The sequence below is a fragment of the Balaenoptera borealis genome, assembly GCF_965194805.1.
Source record: "Balaenoptera borealis genome assembly, chromosome: 11".
Lineage (NCBI taxonomy): Eukaryota > Metazoa > Chordata > Mammalia > Artiodactyla > Balaenopteridae > Balaenoptera > Balaenoptera borealis.
Window position 1 is genome coordinate 104,478,569 of NC_138868.1, and position 20,644 is coordinate 104,499,212.

Below are 20,644 nucleotides of genomic sequence, written 5' to 3' on the forward strand. Positions count from 1 at the left end.
TAACCAGCTTATTATACACATCTTGCAGAGATGGCTCCCTTTCTTAAAAATCTTCAAAAGAATCATTGTGCCACTAAGCCCGGTGTTTCTCAACACTTAACCCATATCCCCCTTCTTGATTAATGTAAAAATCTCACATCCCTCCTGTATTGTATATTACAGAAACAATAGGGATTTTTTTCTATTCCTTAAATAGAAAACTACAAGATTCAATGTGCTTCTTCAAACTCTACTCACTATACTTCAAGCTCTGGCTGTGAATCACTATTATTATTATGTTGGCTCTCTGGAGGGAGGGCTTGGGCCAGTACCTAGGACATGGTGGGCACTCAATAAATGTTGATTAAATAAACTACTAAACCCTGACAGTAAGGGTCATCCATGATATAAACTCAGACTGGTTTTCCAGTTTTATATCCTGCTACCCGCTATTTGCATTTCTCCAGCTAAATTATGTCAGTGTTTCTCAAAGCACGGTCCCAGGACCGGCAGCATCAGTAGCCCCAGAACTCATCAGAAAGGCAAATTCTCAGTCCCCGAGACCTACTGAATCACAAACTCTAGAAGTAGAGCCTCGTGATTTGTGTTTTTACAAATGCTCCAAGTCAGTTCTAGTGTGTGCTGAAGTTTGATAACCACTGAACTGGACTATTTACCCTCCTGTAAGCATTATCCTTTCTCCTTCCATGACTCGTGATTCCTTCTGCCTGGAAACACCTCAGAACCTATTCCAGTGGCTAGTGCCCAGTAAATGTTTCTTTTGACTGAAGAGCGAAAAATTCTGAAATATCCCCAGGATAGCCCTCATATGTCTTAACTGAAATTATACCTCTTTTTGTGTACACACTCTTTTCGGTTGGCATTAGGAAACGCAAATGTAGTCTTAGCGATAATGTCGACATTCTAAAAGTGTAAATTGACGAAAATTGTGCATATTTGGGGAGTACATGATATATCACCTGCCTCTAAGTATTAGAAGCTTATTACAAATTTTGCCATCTTGGGGATCTTGAGAGGGGATACCGGTTTTCAGTTACAACGTTAAAGGAGTTAGACGCTTTAGATTTAATGATTTCAATTTGGCAGAGTTGAAGATAGGTACTTATTGATGTTCATCTGTGTCAAAACCACATAAGCGCTCTTGGAAGCCAGATGAGCCACTTGGCTAAACTCGGAGGCGAGGCAGGGAAGCGAAGGTTTGCCCTAAACAGGTAGACTCTGAGGTAGGAAGAAGATTTAGGCCAGGGAGAAAGAGAAGCTGGCTTTCTCAGGCTGCAGAGAATTCACCTAGGCTCCCAGACAAAACCCCCAAACACGAAATGCAAGAGGCCATTAACTTGAAAACCAATAGAAATATAATTGTCCACTGTCTTAAAGGAAAAAAACATGTAAAATAAAACCCCCAAATGCCACATACACACACGCTCACACATACAAAAATGGCCATGAATGCAAGATGGTAGAAGTCATTCAAATTCTTTTAAGGAAATGGGATGTATTTTTGGTACTAGGATATGATACCTCATTATAAAGATGACGAGCAGCAAATTACCAAAATCTATAATCAGAGTATGTTGGGAGCAATTTTACACTATCTAGGACAATTCTCCATTTCTCAGATAAGGAATAGCCTCAGAGAGATTACATAACTTTCCCAAGATCATAGATTTAAGCAGTGGCAAAGCCTATGTTTACTTATTCTTAGACCTGAGGCCCGCTCATTCCATCATTCTAACGTCTGGGTTGAATCACATTTGCTGATGGCCACAGGAACCACAAAGGATGTGTTTTAATTAAGTCCATCTGATTACTTACCAGGCGTATGAACCATCTTTACCAGTTCTTTAGCATGCTCCTAACAAGTTGTGATAAAGCCTTTGACAAGCTCAGGACAAAACTGTAGCTTCACTGTTACGAGCATCTTAAAATTTAGCTAGGGTCATACAGAATTTTAAAGTGTAACAAGCAAATCTTAGTACACAAAACAGGCAGATGGCTCTTGCTAATATAGAAACCCTAAGATGGGTTAAGTACATGATTAAAAAAAAAAAAATCTCCAGAAAGCTTTATTGCTTTTGCTCTGCAACTCTCAAAACACATGATGAAACAATGTACTTTTAATTCAATGGTTGACCAGATCCTTCTTCAAGTTCTGGTTTTGATAACTCCCAGATGCAACTGCTAACTTCATAATTCATTTGAAAAATATGGGTCAAATCCCATTTCAGTAATGAAATAACCAAACTCCAGTCCATACTCCAGGTATTTTATGTACTAACTATAATATGAATTTTAAGTTGCAGAGCTTTAGAGGGAAGGACTTCTTACACCATGTAATCAAACACCATCATTATGTAAGAGAAAGAACTGAGATTTCTGACAGATGCAACATCAGTACAACAAAATATTTGATGATCCTTTGGGATTAATACATAGAGAACTAGCATGAAAGCTTTCTGAATATTCTGTCAAAATTTAAATGTACATTTCACTCTACATATTTCTATCTTGTCTGAAGTATTGTGAGTACATATAACTCTTAATTTAAAAAAACAGAAATTAAAAGAAAGCAAGATTATGCTACTTAATTATCTTAAGGTTTTAAGAATTTTTTAAAAATTGAATAATCTGATACGAAAATTTCAGTAATGTTACTATGAAAAAACATTACCATACACACAGGGTTTTTCCCCTAACATTCAAACATGCTCTCATCCAGAATATAGAGTAGAAAATATCACATACCATAGAAAAGAACTCTACTGAAAATAGAACAGGTGAGAAAAGCTAAAGTCTGTATGCAGAGAATGACACTAATTTAAAGATTTCAAAAACATCAAACCTCTTAAAAGTATCTCAGTGAGAAATAAAGTCATCAATATTGTCAATATATCTAAAGAAACCAAAGCACAGAAAGGTAAAAATTGTAAAGCTGGGGCAAAAACTGAGTAACAGCCTTAAACTTAAGACTCCACATTCTGAGATTTTATGACTTAGGTAAAATTTTAAGAACTTCCTTTGCTGAAGGGAGAATAACAAAGGGAGTCACGTACCTATTCACAACCACCTGTGCAAACACACAGCAACATACCTATTGTTGTTCCGACAATTTCGACAACTAATGCACTCCATCGGGTCAGTCTGAGGTACTGCCGTGTACAGGCCACCACCCTTATCAGGAAGCAAGTACAGGGAAAAAGAGAAAAAGAAAGAGTGCTGAAGGTGCCATAGACTAGTGACCACAACACCTCAAATGTAAAAGCCGCACCAACAATAAATGGCTACGTGGTATATTTTAACCATCTCCCTGAGCCCTGTTATGTTTATCACTATTTACTTGTATCCACAAATGAGTTCTGCACAATATTATAAGTGTTCTCCAAAAACTTAACTCTTACGTTTTCTGCATGTATGTTTGTACTGGAAAGAGGCAAATAAATGAAGGGAGAAGTTTAGTCACTTTCCTTCAGTGTTTCAAATCTAATGGACCCAAAATATACTATACGTTATAACCTCCTATTCATTTTTACCTTCCTAGCAGTCATGGAAAAATGTTATGGGATGCCAGTTGCAGAAACAGGGTGGAAATCTGTTTGAATGATGTCACAAGATAAACCCATCTTCATTTTCCTGTAATTATTTCGATTAGGTCTGTTCACTTGACTAGACGAAGTCTTAGAACATGTTATATTTTTCCAGATGGAGCAGATTCTCAGCCAGCGATGACTTGGAGCGGAGTATTAATATTTTGCTGTTGCTTTTGGCGGAAACCGCCCAGCAATTAAGAAAAATGCCCAGATTAACACATACCTCATTGTAAAATGTTCACTTGACATATACGATGGCAAGAGCTCTTCAAAACTGAAGTTGAGGCTTGAACCAGCCTTTTGGTCAGAGTCAAAATTCTGCTTTCAAAAGCAAAACAGCAGAACTGAATTTGATAAGGGTGAGGGAGGCTGTTACGTTGCACCCAAACTCAGAACAGGCCTTCAAGGTCAGGAAAAGTTCAGCAATCGTTTTCCCCAGAACACTTTCCACTTCCATTCATCTCATAACAACAGCCAGAATCAAAGCAAACCAAAAGTACTGAAAATTTCTCTCAACATTCCTGAGCCAACTAGCAATAGGAATTTTTAAGAAAACTTTGAGAGAAAGAATATTCCTATGCTACATTCAGTCCATGAGGATAAACTCCAAAGCTTCCAAAAAAAATGAAGTTAACAACCTATAGAATGATGCATTTATTTGAATCACTAAATGGATTACAGTTAATTCCATCATTTTTATGATCAACAGCATTTAAAATATGTCCCTATTTCCACCTTCCCAGAAGAGAAGAGTAAGAAAATGAATGAGTTAAGATCACAGAGGATAACCTCTAAAATTGTACACTTAATGCGGCAACTCTTATTTAAATAGCAACTCATTGTTCAAAAAACACAAAGTACTGTGTTCAAATACTAAAGCAAGCATCAGAGCTATTTTTTCTTCTTATGGAAACAGCATGTGCTGTTCAAACCGTCATGCTCTCTCCTTCAGTTTCTTGGACAATGTTAGTAGTTTGGACTAGGAATGGTGACAAAAAAAGTTTAGAAAGTCTGAATATAAGCCATGTCTTTCCACACAAAATAATGAAATCATTATTCTCGTTTGGTAATGAGATGCACTAAAGCAAATTAAATATTTTTTCTATGACATACTAAAGCTAGGTCACAGGAAAGCCATTAGATTTCTAGCTTTAAGATACAAATATATATTATAGTTTTTTTTGTTTTTTTTTTTACATTTTTTCCAAATATTTATTTTAATGAGAAAAATTTTTTAATTAAACCATTTCTTTGTAACTTCTTCCTTTTGTTTCAAGCTTATTAAGTCCTTTCTCATCCCAATATATTATAGTTTTGTTCTCCAAATGTAATATTTTAATAAACCTTTACTACTGTTGAAGATAAAAAAAAAAAAATCTCTTAACTTCTCCAAACTTTAGCACATTGTGGGTTATGGGCAAATATATCTGTAAACAATGACCAAAACATAAATGAGTGCTTAATTGACCAGCTAAACATATTATCTATCTGATTGAAAAATAATGTGGATGCATATCCAAACAATGTAATAAATCAAACTGCCTAGTGCAGAGAATCTCTTTCACCAGCACAAATCTAAAATACGCCAGTCATTCTACTCTCATTTCAAAAATTAAACTATATCAGCTGGTTAGCCCTGAAATAAAGTAGTTTTAAAGGTTTATCACTCCTTGTGGCTAGAGAATACTAATATTGTAAAACATAAACCACAGAAACACACAGAACCGGCAACCACAGAAACACACATGGGGCAAAACAAATCAAAAAAACCTCACAGGAGGTCAGAAGTGACAATCTGGTGGCCTGCAGACATGCTGTGCGTGGCCCATGCAATGCTTTCTACAACTAGAATTAGTTGCCAACGTGTAAAAAAATCTGGTGATTTCACCTAGATTTACGGATGTTGTGAAAAATCAGAAGACCAGGCCCCACGCGGCCCTCAGCTCTGCATACAAACGATGGGCGCTGAACCGGGGCTGCTGCTTTAAGACAGTGCACGACTCTCCCACGCCTCCACCGCTTCCGTCCCGTCCCCAACTTGCTTCACTCAGTTTCAAGATCTGCCTGACTCATCTAAGCATATGAGCTTTCAGAGTTTGCTCTAAATAAATCAAATTTAAAGTATTTGGTTTGGTCCACGCTCAGTGGTATTTCCGCTTCATCGCAAGAATAACTTCCAGTCTGTTTGTTACTGGTCCTGTACTTCCAGTGCTAAATAATTTAAAAATATAAATCAGATTGATTAATATAACTAGTGCCTGATAATAGAAAGCTTCCAAACATGACTCTGGATCAAGGGGCTGCCGGTGATACATGCTACGTCCACTCCAGTGAACCTGTGAGGTTTCTATATTGGGAAAAACCACGCGTGCCGGCCCTGTTCTTGTATCCTGGCACCGTGGGGCACAGGGGCGCTTTTATTTATAACTGGGTCTCTTACATTCACTAGATGACGCGGATGTTCCAAATCCACACGTGTCCTGGTTAGAGAGCTCGTGCGCCCAGAGTAGAGTCCTCCACTTAAGCTCCCGCTGACTCCATTGGGGAGCTTATGGTGGAGATGGGAGCAGCCATTGCTGAAGCTTCCATGCACATTTCTGTTTATTCGGTTTGTGCCAGGCAGAGTGGTGTATTCCACCATCTGCCCGGTAACATCTGACCCTTGGTAGAGATAGCCTGGTGGGTCATATTCTGTTGAGAGAGAACAACAAAAAGAAAAGGTAAGATACTGAAAAGGACAATTCTTCTTGCTTAGGAAGTTTTATTAATTAAACCCTTAATAAACTATAACTATACTAAAATAAAATACTCTAAAAAAGTGTTCACTTAAAGCCTCCCTGTGAGATATGCTTTAACAAAATTATTGCGGTTATTTCCTTTACAGTGTGGAGTCAGCCAGGAACTGTAAGTTAGTTATGATTCTTTTAATGGGAGGAGAAATGAACCAGAGAGAAATTACTCAAAAGAGAATTAATAAACTATGCAAGCTGAAACCATCAAAGTACCGGCAACACTACGAAAAGGTGTTTAAATTCCCCTGTGCTTCAGAGTGCTGAAAGAAATTGTACAACAACAGGATAACTTTAGGTAGGATATTTCAAAAAGCAATAAACACCACTTTTAAGTAAAAGGATGGGGTTGTGGAAACATTCACTATTCATATAGTTCTTTGGTTATTACAGCCAAGTTGGAAGTTTTGAGGCACCAAAGGCAAAAGGCTAATTATTCCCTTTCCTTATATTAAAAGCATTTCAACAACTGCCTCAAATATCTGATTCCCAGAGGCACATCTACCAAATATATTTAGAAAAAGTGAAATGTCCTTTAGAAAATCTATTATCTAAACTGCACAGGATTTGTTGTCAGAGTTTCGATCGATTCTTCACAGGTATTGGAGGCGCCAAGACTGGACTAGGTGTTCCTCTTCCTATGACAGGTGTGTTATTAGCACAGGTGTGTTATTACCAGTATACCTGCTTCTCTTCTCCACTAAACTATAAGGAGAGGGCATTATACCTGCGCTGTCCACCACAGTGCGGAGCACACAGGAGAGAGTCAACGAGTACCTTTTGAATGAACGACGGAATGAACATCACCATCATAAATTCCCGTCTTTCAACATGTTATCAAGTCACAAAGGAAAATGACTTTAGCCAGATTAATCTTGCTCAGACAACCAGATCAATACTCTTCCTTTAATGGTTCAGCGCACTCTCACACACTCAAAGTCAATGACGTTAAAACCATTTAGAAAAAGACCCAATCAAGGGATGGCCCGCTCTTTCAGCCTGGTACCACCACCATTTCTCTCCCTGCCTATCTCCTGGAAGGCGACAAGGCAATAAAAATACATCACTTTCTCCCCCCCCCCCCCCAAAAAGGGACCACGGGCAGGAACCGGCTAAGAGCTGCTCGAGTCCCTGTTACTGCTGGGGTCTTCCTCTGCTTTTGTCTCATCCCTTTCTCCTGGGGCCAAAGAGGAAACCAAAATACCTCCTCCCAGCAGAGACTAAAGACTCTGATTGATCTGATTGTCCTCTTTTATGATAGCTGAGGGAAGAGGAATGGTAGGAACGTGAGGGGAAAAAAAATGGGGAAAGAGGGCTTCCCTGGTGGCGCAGTGGTTGAGAATCTGCCTGCCAATGCAGGCGACAGGGGTTCGAGCCCTGGTCTGGGAAGATCCCACATGCCGCGGAGCGACTAGGCCCGTGAGCCACAACTACTGAGCCTGCGCGTCTGGAGCCTGTGCTCCGCAACAAGAGGCCGCGACAGTGAGAGGCCCGCGCACCGCGATGAAGAGTGGTCCCCGCTTGCCGCAACTAGAGAAAGCCCTCGCACAGAAACGAAGACCCAACACAGCCAAAAAATATATAAATAAATAAATTAATTTTTAAAAAAATGGGGAAAGAAAAGGGAAGAGTGTTCTAAGGTTACTTGTTTTACTACAGCACCATCACTGACAGCTCAGACACTCCTACTACTGGACACATTTGGGGGTGGGGACGTCACTCTGCAGAGGTTTTAGTACATTAAGTACCGAATCAGGACTGTGGTATCTTCATCTGTGTCATCCCGGGACAGTCACTTAGAAAAGTCTTCACCACCCTCCTTTCCATCATGCCTTTTCCATTCCTCGCTGACAAGATCTGGACCCGTGTGAAGGGGCTCCTGCAGCAGTTCCAAAGCTCATGCTTCAAGTCCTCATCCTCTTTGGTGGTCCGACAGAGCCAGAGTTTCCCAGCACTAAGTCAGCTATTTACTTAGAGACCTGCTTAGTTTGGGCTTTGTTGTTTATTTCTCCTGGGCAATTTAATTTGATGCTCCACTTACTTTGGCTTACAGCTAGAACTGTTTTAAAGTCACCTCTGCTGAATGAAGAGTATCGAATGTGTTTTATACCACGACACTCATACGTGAACATGTTAGAAAGCAATATTTATTCTGACAATCTTTTTCTACTTATCTTTAGAAAAAGAGGAGGAGACACTGATGGATGACTTACTCTGTATGGGATTCTGCTGGCGGTTCTTCCACAGGCACATGGCAATGAAAGCCATGAGGATGAGCACCATTACACCCAGAACGCAGCCAACGATCAGATACAGCATGTCACTGCTTCTGGCGGGACTGGTTGCGGGCCCAGCATTTCCTCCACTCCCCGAAGGATTTGGAGGGGTGCTCAAGTCTTTGACAGGATACTCAGAAGCTCCAGGAACCCGTTTCACTAGTTGAAATATACAGGAAAACATGATGTCAGAGTGAAGACAGACTCTATGAAATGGTTTACTCTCCAAAGGAGGTCTGGTTAGGAATCCAAGCCAGTCTGTTTACGCTTGGTACTGAGATGATCTGACCACCAATGAGTCACAAAGAGGGCTCAAAAGTTAAAAAATCTAATGTCAAGGTTTTAGGTCACAAATTCTAGAGAAATTATAAGATCAGAGACACAGATGCACTTGGTCTAAGCCAAACTGCTATATGATTATCTGCTCAATTGTACTTGCAGAAGACTCCCAAAGAGTTGACATAAAACTATTTCAACTTACAGATGGGACAAAAACTCCTTTCGATCTGATATACTTTGAGCTGAATGAGACTCACAATTAGATATTGTATGCCTCTCGCATGTGAATAATATTAGAAGACATGACTCTGGACGACTAGAACAATTATATACAATTCCAAAAGCCTCACACATAATATTAAACTTCCAAAACCAAAAAATGTTGGAGTCCACATAAACGCAGTGCTTTTACCTGATTCACTGGTACTCTGGATAATGGCAACAACAAAAGCCAATAACAGGTGGGACACAAACCCCATTTTCTCTGTCCCCAAATAACATGCTCTTGATGCTTTAAATGTCATAGAAAAGCAGTAGAGCATAGTGGTTGATGGCCTGATCTTTAGAACCAGACTGCCCAGGTTTTTAACCTGTCCCATCATTTATCCTTAGCTGTAAGACTTTGACCTCCATGAACCAATTTCTGCATGTGGAAAATGGAGATAATAATAACAGCCCCATCATAAGGTTGTCATGAAGAGTAAAGCGCTCAGCGTGGAGCCTGGCACGTGGCAGTGTTCAATCCATTTTGTCATTATTATTAGTTATTATAGTACACTTCCTGTCATGGTTCCTAATAACTTACAGGAGCAGAGTGGTCTTTAAAAAAATCTACTTCAACAAACATTCTATTGGGGTTCTATTTCCTAGCCACTTGAACTACGCAGAACAGGGCTGGAAATCAGTCAACGAGAGGCTGCCTTTCCAAGGAAAGAGCTCTCCATCACTGAAAGCTGGAAGAATACCTGGCAGAGAGTCTCTATAGGAAATTTCTACTCTGGGTGGTATGTTGGATTATACAATTCTAAGGTCCCTGACAATTCCAAAGACAACAAACAAGCTTCTGAGACAAAAATGGATGTTATAGATCGCACATGAAATACCATGATTACTCATAGGGAAGTCCGTCAGGTTTATTCACTCTTTATTTACTCTTAATGTATTCAAAATTCCACCAAGCTTGATGACCAGTTGCCAACCTCTCACTGAAGTTAGAAACTTTTGCAGTGGATGGTGAGTGAGACGGTCCCATTAACATCAATAAGAAGAGACAGCCAGGAGCATGACATGAGCAATGTGAGGTGAAAAACATAAAGAGAAAGCAGAGAACTAAAGAAAAGTCGTGACAGTCTATGATCTTTAAGGGTGGGGGAAAGAGGGTGGCCTCCAATATTTACTGAATTACTAAAGATAAGACAATTGCTGTTCACAGCAAGAACTTTGAGTCATTTCTTTAAAAGGAGAAATCATGCATCAAATGTTCTACTTAAACAGGCTGGGACTGTGTAACACATTTTAGAAACTCATTCCGTATGAACAGTTAACATTTTAAAGTTTTTTGTTTTTCACTGATCTGAAAGTCTGTAGGTAGAACCTTTGATTCCCCAGCAAAGTCAATTAATAATACTCAAAAACAGCACAATTAGCACATTATCGTCTGTGTTTTATGTTCTGCCTGGCTAGACTCTTAAATGTCTTGGGAACAGAGATGAGAAATTTTATTTTTATGTAATTTTGCTCCAAGTTTCACAGCACTCTGGAGGCAAGTAAGAAATGCTCATGAACATATCACAGTGTTCAGTACAAAAAGGTACTCAAATATATGCTAAACAAGTGAAATTCAAGGTAAGTCTACAGGTCTGTGTGTATATATGTTTAAATGTGAATTTAATATGTGGGTTTCGCAGCAGGAAGACACATGATTCAGAATTAAACAAGGAAAGCGAGTCTTAGCTTTATAATTCAATCTTTCTGAGCCTGTTTCTACTTTGGCTATTTCTATTATTCAAGTGTGGTACCTTCTGTTTTCAACGATGGTAATATTTTACAGCTAATCTATGTATGCAGGCAGAGCTGAGAATTTCACTTTAGAATTGTCGACTAATTCTGAACTTTACTACACTTCATTGAACGAGTAGGTAGTGTTACACATATCTGTCATTCAAGAAACCATTTTAAACGTACGTAGTGCTTTTCCTTAAAAATCCTTATACTTTTTTTTAAGGATTCTAATTCTCACAGCAGTCTCAGATAATTAGTCAGCAAATATTTCTGTTCCTTCATGGAGGAAAAAAAAAAGAAATGACTTACTCAGAGTCACACAGAAGTTAATGAATACAATGAACGCTTATGTAAACTATTCCTAAGGCAAGTTCTCTAGCTGACAGAAGGCTAGACTGTTGGGACAGTCTAAGTGGATGTACCTTAAAAACGGTCCAAAGTTTCTTTAGTAAATATATCGATAGTCAGGAGGAATAATCCAGAGTTCAGAATTCTAGTTCTGTCCAGGGAGAAAGCACTAATTCTGACCCCTCCCCTACCTTTCGTCTCACAGATCATCACGTTACTAAACTCGCTCTCTCCTCCTTCGTTGAAGCATTGCATTTTAATATCATAGGAGGTTTCTGGCTGCAGGTGGCCTATCATGTGCCACTGCTTTGAACCTAGAAAGGAAAAATAAAAGATAAGCTTTACAACCCACAACCTAAACAACACTGTCAGTAAAATCACTTAGTAATTTTGAAATGAGGTTGGAGCAGCCGCCATCACCATATATAGTCAGTTTGTGCAATAAAAGTGTACTTCATATAAATATTTTAGCAACGCACAACAGATAAATAGCATTTCTACTACATGGTATGAAAAAATGGTAAAGAGAAGAGAGAAACTGAATTAAAGCTCTACCTGTGTGTGGGCAGACTTTGTGTCATTACAAGTAATTAGTAGTAAGTCCTTCATAAAATACATGTTAATTTTATGCATAAGTAAAAAAAACAAAAAACAAAAAAAAAACCACCTCAAGTCCTTTGATCACCTAGTTCAGCCCAGCAAGTCAATCACTCTGTCCACCTAACCAGAAAGCAACGCCACGTATGAGGTCAGAAAACGGTGCCTTACCCAGAACAAGTGACCACTTACAAGACAGGCCTCAGCGAAACTCTCAATCCCACTGTAATAGACACAACATGATCCAACATATAAATGAATGCCTGAATTCGAGAACAGTCAGAAAGCAAAGTGTACTATGGGAAACTCTTGGCTACCGCTCCCACCATTTCTTTCCTTTTGCACCAGGGTCTCCAAACCACACAAGCATCTCTAACAGAATAATTCTGTTATCCATGGTGCGCAGCCAGCATTTCATTTAGAAACACTTCTAAACTGAACACTCCAGTATAAATGACTCTCCGTTTTTACTTCTGTGGACCTGTGACAAACTTTAATAAACAGGGACACTTCTGCCAGATTCAATGAACTCTTCAAGCACTTTTAATCCTTCTTAGAAAATACCTATTCAACCCGTTTCCACTGTTTCTTAGAAACTCAACTATACCACCAACTGATTTAAGAGTCAATTAAAGGGGAAGAAAAACAAAACAAAACCAATCCACGCACACAAGTCATATCTACTTGGCTGACAGGACCAATAGCTCTGGGATCCTTTCTAACTCAGCACAGACAAAAACACCTTGACCCAGAAGCACCTTGACCCCTTTCCGGGACACCAACACAAAGCCCCTCGTTCATATTTTATAAGGAAGAGAATCTGCTTGTTTTAGGATAAAGGGACTATGAAAAGCTCAAGAAGTGAGGAATTCTATGCCCCATTTATAAGTGTAAAGAGGACCCTAAAAGAAACTTGATTCAAAATCTACTTGAGACAGGAACAGATCTATTTTTATCTCTTTTTTTTTTTTTTTAATTAATTTATTTATTTTATTTTTGGCTGTGTTGGGTCTTCGTTTCTGTGCGAGGGCTTTCTCTAGTTGTGGCGAGCGGGGGCCACTCTTCATCGCGGTGCGCGGGCCTCTCACCATCGTGGCCTCTCTTGTTGCGGAGCACAGGCTCCAGACACGCAGGCTCAGTAGTTGTGGCGCACGGGCCTAGTTGCTCCGCGGCATGTGGGATCTTCCCAGACCAGGGCTCGAACCCGTGTCCCCTGCATTGGCAGGCAGATTCTCAACCACTGCGCCACCAGGGAAGCCCCCAGATCTATTTTTAAATTCCAAAAACTTTTCTAAAAGACTTCAACTTTTTTCTGTATCTTTAGGTCTTTCCCAGCCTTCCACTCACCTATCACCATTCGCTTGAATAATTATTACACTAGACTTGAAGTTTTCCTTTCGTAGCACTAGTTAAAAAATGGAATTAAACTAAACTTCTGATATGTTTCTAATAAGAGAGAATAAAGTAATACATATTTTGTTAGATTAACATCCCGTTGTTATGGTAATTATTCCAATTACAGGAAATATCGGCAGAGAGAAAGTTTTACGGCTCACTGATGAATAAGACACCTAAGTGCATTATTAGGTTTAAAATCAACCAACCAGCGTATCCTTTGCTTAGCAGGCAGTTTTTTTCTCCAAGAATATTTTAGAAAGGGTAAAAAACCAAAGCACAGGCTTAAAGATCAGGATGACTGATACTTTGATTTACCTGGAACTCAACTTAATTTACAAGATTAAAATATTCATCACGAAAACATGGTATGTTGGAAATGTTTAGTTTATCTAAATGTGGAACCTAATTCAGAAGATAGGATAACTTAATATAATTGCTCTTCTCTTACTGTATTCTTTAACAATGTAATTGTGTTTCAAAGCTTAAACAATTTTGAGTCAATATACATAAGTAATCTAAAACTTTAAAGAAAACTTTACATACAAAGGATAAATACTTCTGCTCCTCGGTTTGGGAAAACAAGCCAATAGTTTCCAACTGCCACAAAAAGAATTTCAAGTGCATAAACTTGAAAATAAGGAAGGAGCAAATTACACAGCACAGTGAAGCCCACTTAAACATCTAACTGCTCCATCTATTACGTTCACAAACAAGTTCTCTGTGAACCACAAGGCAAAGCTCACATGTACAGACGCTTGTAGTGAAAACAAAGGCTTCTTTAGAGCAATTTCCCAGTTCCACACTCAACAGTCACTTCACTCAAGCCTGCAAAAGTTCAAAGATTTAACTAGAGAATATAGTTTAGAAACTGTTTATCAGCGGATTATTTCTAGAGTAAAACCCAGAAGGGTGGGGAAGAGAGTGATACAGATGGAGACAGAGAGGGATGTTCATTTTACTGACATTTGCCTCGTTTAGAACGATTTTCTAACAAAAGTGTAGCCTCTCTCAAAAGATTTTAAAAATAAAAATCTGATAGCCCCACTCGCCTAACCCAGATAAACTAAAATGAAGACTGAGCCAGGACTAAAGTGTAGATCAGTCACTAACAATTCTTTCCATTTCGTTTTTTAAACAGCTTTTTTATGCAGTAAAATATGCATATGGAAAAGTACCCATCACTGTACAGCTGAATGTTCACGAACAGAACACAGCCATGGGACCAGCACCCAGGTGGAGAGAGAGAGGGGTCCTGGCTCCGCCATCCCCATCATGCTCCCCCCTGCCACTGCTCCCCCAAGGCAGCTACTATCTCAACTTCACAGATTCCTTTTGCCACTAACAATGATCTTTCCACATTTCCCCAATGCTTACCGTCTAAAGCAGATTTGGGGGACTCGTTTCTTTCCTACGTTTCCAGATTACGAGAAGAGAAACAATCACTCTTTCATTCAAAAAATATGCTGGGTATTAAAACTTAGACAATAAATTTTTCATCATATTACAAAAGTAATTCCATTGGATAAACAGTAAAAGGAATGCTGCAATATTTCAAGAAAAGTAATGGTGCATATTAAAAGTAATTTATTATAAGACTACTTGTAACAAAAAACTATGTGCAGTATTTGACGTCGAGAATTCAGAGGAAAGAAACCTTGGCCTGGGATGATTTTCTGACACAATCCATTAGGAAATTAATATTTCAAAAAAGAAGAATCTTGGAGTGAAAAAAAGACCTTGGAAGAAGCTTTCCTCCCAAACTAAGAATCCCTTCCAAGATATCACTGAGAAACAGGCACCCAGCTTCTGCTGAACACCTCCCGAATTAGGGAGCTTATTATTTTCTGAGAGAGCCATGTTAAAAATGCAGTATTGGAGGGTTCTTCTTCACAAAATTTCCTTGTAGCCCCCCTCTCCCACCCCAACAGGTTGAGTTCCTCTCCCACATCCTAGTCCTTAAATACTTGGAGACAGCTGTCCTGTTGCTGGATCATTGTCTTTTTTCCAACCTCATCATTCCCACACACTCCACTGTTCTTTTTGGACTCCAAGCATTCATTCATTCCTTCATTCAACAAACACCAGACATCTCATCACTGTAGGACTTGGGACACAGCTGTGGGAAAGAAGGTCCTTTGCCCACAGGGAGGTTAACATTTAGTGGGGGAGACAAACTTTAAGCAAATAATTCCGTACACACACACATACACACAACTAAACTAGGATAAACTGCATGAAATACACATAAAGCGCACGGTTAGAAATCACAAGGGCATCTCCTGTCAATGGGAGGGGGTTCTCTGACCAAGGAACATTCAAGCACACAACAGACAGAAGTGGAGGTCCTAGAAGAAGCCTTGGGGGAGGTAGCTGGAACTGCCGTGTGCCAAGGTCCCGAGGCAAGAAAGATCTTGGTGCACACAAGGAGACAGAAAGAAGACCCATGTGTGACGGAAGACACGGTGAGGAAGGGAGAATGCGTGACACATAGCAGAGGTGAGGCAGGCGCCAGCCAGACCACATGCGGCCCTCAGACCACAGGCAAAGTTCCGGATTATATTTTCTTTTCTTTTTTAAAATTAATTAATTATTTTATTTTATTTTTGGTTGTGCAGCACGGCTTGGGGATTCCCCAACCAGGGGTTGAACCTGGGCCCTTGGCAGTGCAAGTGCAGAGTCCTAACCACTGGACCGCCAGGGAAGTCCCTGGATTATATTTTAAATGTAGTCAAAAGGCAGTTTCAACACCCTTTGCCCTCTCGGCTGTTTTCTTCTCTACATATATTCAACTTCTCAGCATCTCTAAAAATGGGTAACACGCTCAAGATGTGATCTTTCTAGGACAGACTTCAATGGAACTGTTGCCTGAGACATTCTTTTTTTAAATATAGCTAGAAGTTGTAATTGATTTTTATATTCAGGCCACTATTCATTTAAACAAAACAGAAAAATTTTTTTTCAGATGAACTACTGACAAATCATATCTCCCCCACTCTTTTGTAACTGACTGTTTCTTTAAGCAAATGTAAGATGGTATATATACAGTTGACGCTTGAACAACGTGGGTCCACTTTTATACAGATACTCGGTAGTAAATGCTACACTACTACACAGCCTGTGGTGGGTCGAACCTGCAGATGTGGAGGAACCCTGGATACGGAGGGCCAACTGTAAGTCATATGAGGATTAACCCCCCCATTCTTCAAGGGTCCACTGCACTAAATTGGAAAAATTATCTTTCTTTGGGAAAAATTCAAAGTAATAGTACATATACCATTTCATTTTTTACTCTATCGTAACTTGGGATAATGTTTTTGATAACATTTATAAACCCTCTCCCTCCAAAGCTCCTTTATTAGGACTCCCACTTGTCCTTGTAACTTACCTTCTACAATATCCCTCTTGTAATCACTGTCATTGTCACTATCTGTTGGCCGGTAGTAGATATAAAATCCCTGAATGGGAGTGTTATTGTTACTTGATGGAATGTACTAGAAAAGAGAAGCAAAGACTTGTCAAAGACAAAAATAAATGTAACTTTCACATCCATTAAGATTTATTTATCTGTGTGGCAATATATTTTTAGCTTCATTTTGCAAACATCCTTGATGGCCATTTTAAATTTAATTTAAAGGTATTCAAAGGTATTAAGAGCATTTTAGCTTACTGCAGGGCTAAACAAAAATAAAGCAATATATCTCACCAGGTTCAAAGACATAAAAGTATATAGGGTTCAAAAGGAATAAAACATGAAATGGCGATTAAGTTAACACTTGGATGAGAGCTGAGGAGACAATCATCTTATTTTTAAACCTGCCCCTCTTATAACATGTGCTCTTACACAAATATCTGTGCCCTTCAATTTCCCCTTACTTGAAAGTTCAAAAATTTGCTGTTCATAGTATTGTGTCACAAGATATTAAATTAACATGGCTAAATCAGAAACTCTTCTCATTAGAGAAGATGTTTTACTTACCGTCCACTTGAGCATGATCTGAGTATCACTGACAGCTTCTGTGTATGCGATGTGAGGTCCAGTTATCGGACGGTTAGAAAAACGATTGGGGAACCCAGCCACCTGATAAGGACGAGAGGCCGAACTCCGAAAACTCTCACCATAATGGTTGATAGCAATGACCCTAAATTTGTATGTTGAACCTTTTGAGTGGGTGATAAAAACACAGAATTTTTTAAAAGCTATAATAAGACATCTGAAAGGACAATATTCAAAATACGACAATTGTGCTTAAGTATCTCTCTACAATGACAACAACATCCTCGAAAGCCTAGATGGTGAATAGATTTCAACGCAGTTGCCAACTCCTATTCACTGGTATTGCATGTGTTCACTGCGTGTGTTCAAGATTCCAAGACCTTATTGGGAGTCACTGGGAGAGACGGATGATGTCCGTCATGGAAGGGGGCAGGGAGAAAATGGGAAAGAGCACGTTACTCTTTCAACATCCTGTTCTAAAGTCATACCCATCAAATACAGGGCTAGCTGGTGTATCTGTGCTCAAAACTAGGTTCTTTTCCCTTTGAAAGAAACAACTGAAGCGAAGTTTAATACGGTGAATACGTGTGTGAAGAGGCACTGTGTGGGTGATAGCAGATGTCACTCTGCTCCCACTAATAATAGGATAAGGGGAGCAGATTTAAGCTACAACAGAAGGTATCTGTTTGGATTAGATATTAAGAACTTAAAAAAAAACTCTAAGGATTGTGAGTTTCTGAACATCTGAAGCTAAAGAATAAATTAGACTCCTAAAGCAAGTTTCCTAAAAGCTCAAAAATAACCCCTGGGCATCTGAAGACAGTCTTTTCTGTCTGTAAAGTGTTCCTTAGCTTTGCCCATATTTAAAACTGCCATCTTCTCCCAACTGTACCTCCATGTTCCTGGGCTCCTCATGCTACCTGTTTAGACAAACACAGGTATTTGCTACTAAAGTACATTTAAAAGTCCATCAACAAAAATGGTCATGAAACCCAAACAAATAAAAGTAAAGAAAGTTGATTTGTGATTACTGCTTTTCTCTTTTACAGTTTAATTTCTTTCGTGCACTGGGGGGCTGGGGGAGTCCCCTGCTGCTGAAACAAAACTTACAGAACAAAGAGGTGTCAGCGTGTCTCGTCTTCATAAAATAAAGCAACGGGTCCAACCATGCTGAGATGCGTTATCAGATCGATTGTAGTCAAATAAGCAATTTTCCTCTTAAAATATTCATTCACAGCAAAACAGACACACACACACACACACACAAAGATGTCACCACAACACTGTTTCTATTTATTCGCAGTTAGAAATAATCTAAAGCCCAGAAATGATGAATGGGTTAAGAAAATCATGGTGTACTTACTTGGTAGATACACAGTTATTAAAAATTGAGTTTCTGAAGAATTGTTAATGATATTGGAAAATGCATATGATATAATATAGGGGAAAGGGGTCACAAGATAATATTTATGGCACGATCCTGGTTTGTATTAGAAAGGAAAAAAGACTAGAAAGAAATACAACAAAATATATAACAATAGTTATCTCTGGATGGGTGGGTTTCAGGTGACTATTCTCTTTTTATATTTTATTTTCAAATTTTTATACAATAAGCTCATATTACTTTAACAATTAGAAGAATATGAGATTATTAAGAATTTGCATCTAAAGTCAGCACTGATGGTTTAAAAGAAAATGTTTGCATATCACTACCTGGCTCTAAACTACGCACTTCCACAGAAAGTTTGGAAGGAGGAATGTCTTCAGCTGCCACCAGCCAATCGCTAGTCCGCATCCGTTTATATTCGACCTTGAAGGCAGTGATTGGAGACCCCCCATTTGCCCGAGGAATCCAAGTGACATAGACGGACGTCTCTGATGCAGTGGAGATAGTGGGCCGATCCGGTGCCTCTGGGACTGGAAATGGAAACATTCATTTCAATAACCCGCGGCAGCAGAGACAAGAATGACTCAAATCGACTGCAAGGGATAAATCCCAAACATCATTGTCTTAATGGCTCTTCACCAAACTTCCTTCCAGAGTTAACAGTATTATGACTACCCTCCTGTCCTCTGTTAAAAGCCAATGGGCAATGAAATCGCCAAGTACAGCACGGAAGGAAGGAAAAGTGAAAAAATTTATAAATTTGATAATTAGCTCTGAAACACTGAAAGTTAATGAGTATGATCATTATGACCATGCTATCTTGGATTCCTGGCTAAGACAGTGAGTACGTAATTATTACTTGATGCTTCAAGTCTGACTGTGGTTAAAATTTACAGGAAATTTTCAAAATGATGTGTTACTTAAATGTTTTTCTTTACCCATCCAAGCTACAGAAAACATATTCAGCAAACCATCTACAGATTATTATATTAGCTATTACTATTGTAGCCTATCAATAATCAGTAATGTAGCTATTACTTTTGTAGGAATGCTACTCCAAAAAACAGACTGCAAGCAGTAAATAGGGACAAAACTTAACCAATAATATCAATACTAATAAAAATGGGAGGAGAGAAAGCAGGAAGGCAGGAGGCACAGTTAAGTAAAGAGACAAGTGCTATCAGGAAACTGATAATCCACGTGATCATGCACATGAACTTGTAGAAAAAGGGGGTCAGAGAGCTAATGTCTGGCAGTTTCCAGTTAGCACTGCCAAGGGGAGGGGATGTCCTAGTCCCCAAATGGGACAGTTTCGATTCTGTGGCAGGTGGAAACCTCAGCAGGGAGTTCATCAGTCATTTAAACCGTGTACCTAACACTTCTTGCTGACCAAGCAATCTCGTGGTTATAACGGGTTTCCCATTTGGTTCCTAAAGGAAAAGACGCAGATAGAAACAATCTGGTCTGTATGACAGTTACATTAAACTGCCCATTTCAGTTTACATTAATCACCTGTGAATTTTGTAAGAGTGAGCTGGTTCTCAAGAGATCAACTATCCTTTGGCATGCTAACAATCAAGTTTCTAGAGCTAAAACAAGGAGGACCAACTCTGGGCCACGGTTACATGACTCTGGTGAATTACTCAGGGAGCCCTGACTCTGTCCAGCCTGGGCCTGGCCTCAAGCAAACACCCCTCTGTCTCAACACCTCTTCAATCTGACTACAAATACACAAGAACAAGATAATGCTGCATGTGGTACCTGCATGGAGAAAACTGTGGCATTTTAAAAATAAACTGCTTAATGGATAAAAAAGAGGAAGATATTCAAAGCAGGCAACTTGGCATGATACTTACTGTATTCCTTTCAAGTTAGAAAGCAATGGAAACAGAATGAATAGAAGTGTTAGTGAATGTCTTTTTTTTAATACCAGATAACCAAACAACTTCCTATGTTGATTCACGTGAGGTTAAAACTCATCAAACAGA

General features: G+C 39.2%; 1 protein-coding gene across 11 annotated transcripts in view; it reads right to left on the bottom strand.

Annotated features, from left to right (window-relative positions):
• CDON (cell adhesion associated, oncogene regulated) overlaps positions 1 to 20,644 on the bottom strand; it is a 103,350-nt gene that overhangs the window by 17,273 nt on the left and 65,433 nt on the right. For all 11 annotated transcript variants that reach the window (XM_082340996.1, XM_082340988.1, XM_082340991.1 and 8 more), the window contains 7 exons: positions 18,983 to 19,186; positions 17,252 to 17,433; positions 16,661 to 16,766; positions 11,472 to 11,594; positions 8,590 to 8,811; positions 6,028 to 6,278; positions 3,092 to 3,171 (listed from right to left, as the gene is read on the bottom strand). In XM_082340996.1, the coding sequence (XP_082197122.1) occupies positions 3,092 to 3,171; positions 6,028 to 6,278; positions 8,590 to 8,811; positions 11,472 to 11,594; positions 16,661 to 16,766; positions 17,252 to 17,433; positions 18,983 to 19,186 (1,168 nt within the window). The remainder of the gene's footprint in view (positions 1 to 3,091; positions 3,172 to 6,027; positions 6,279 to 8,589; positions 8,812 to 11,471; positions 11,595 to 16,660; positions 16,767 to 17,251; positions 17,434 to 18,982; positions 19,187 to 20,644) is intronic.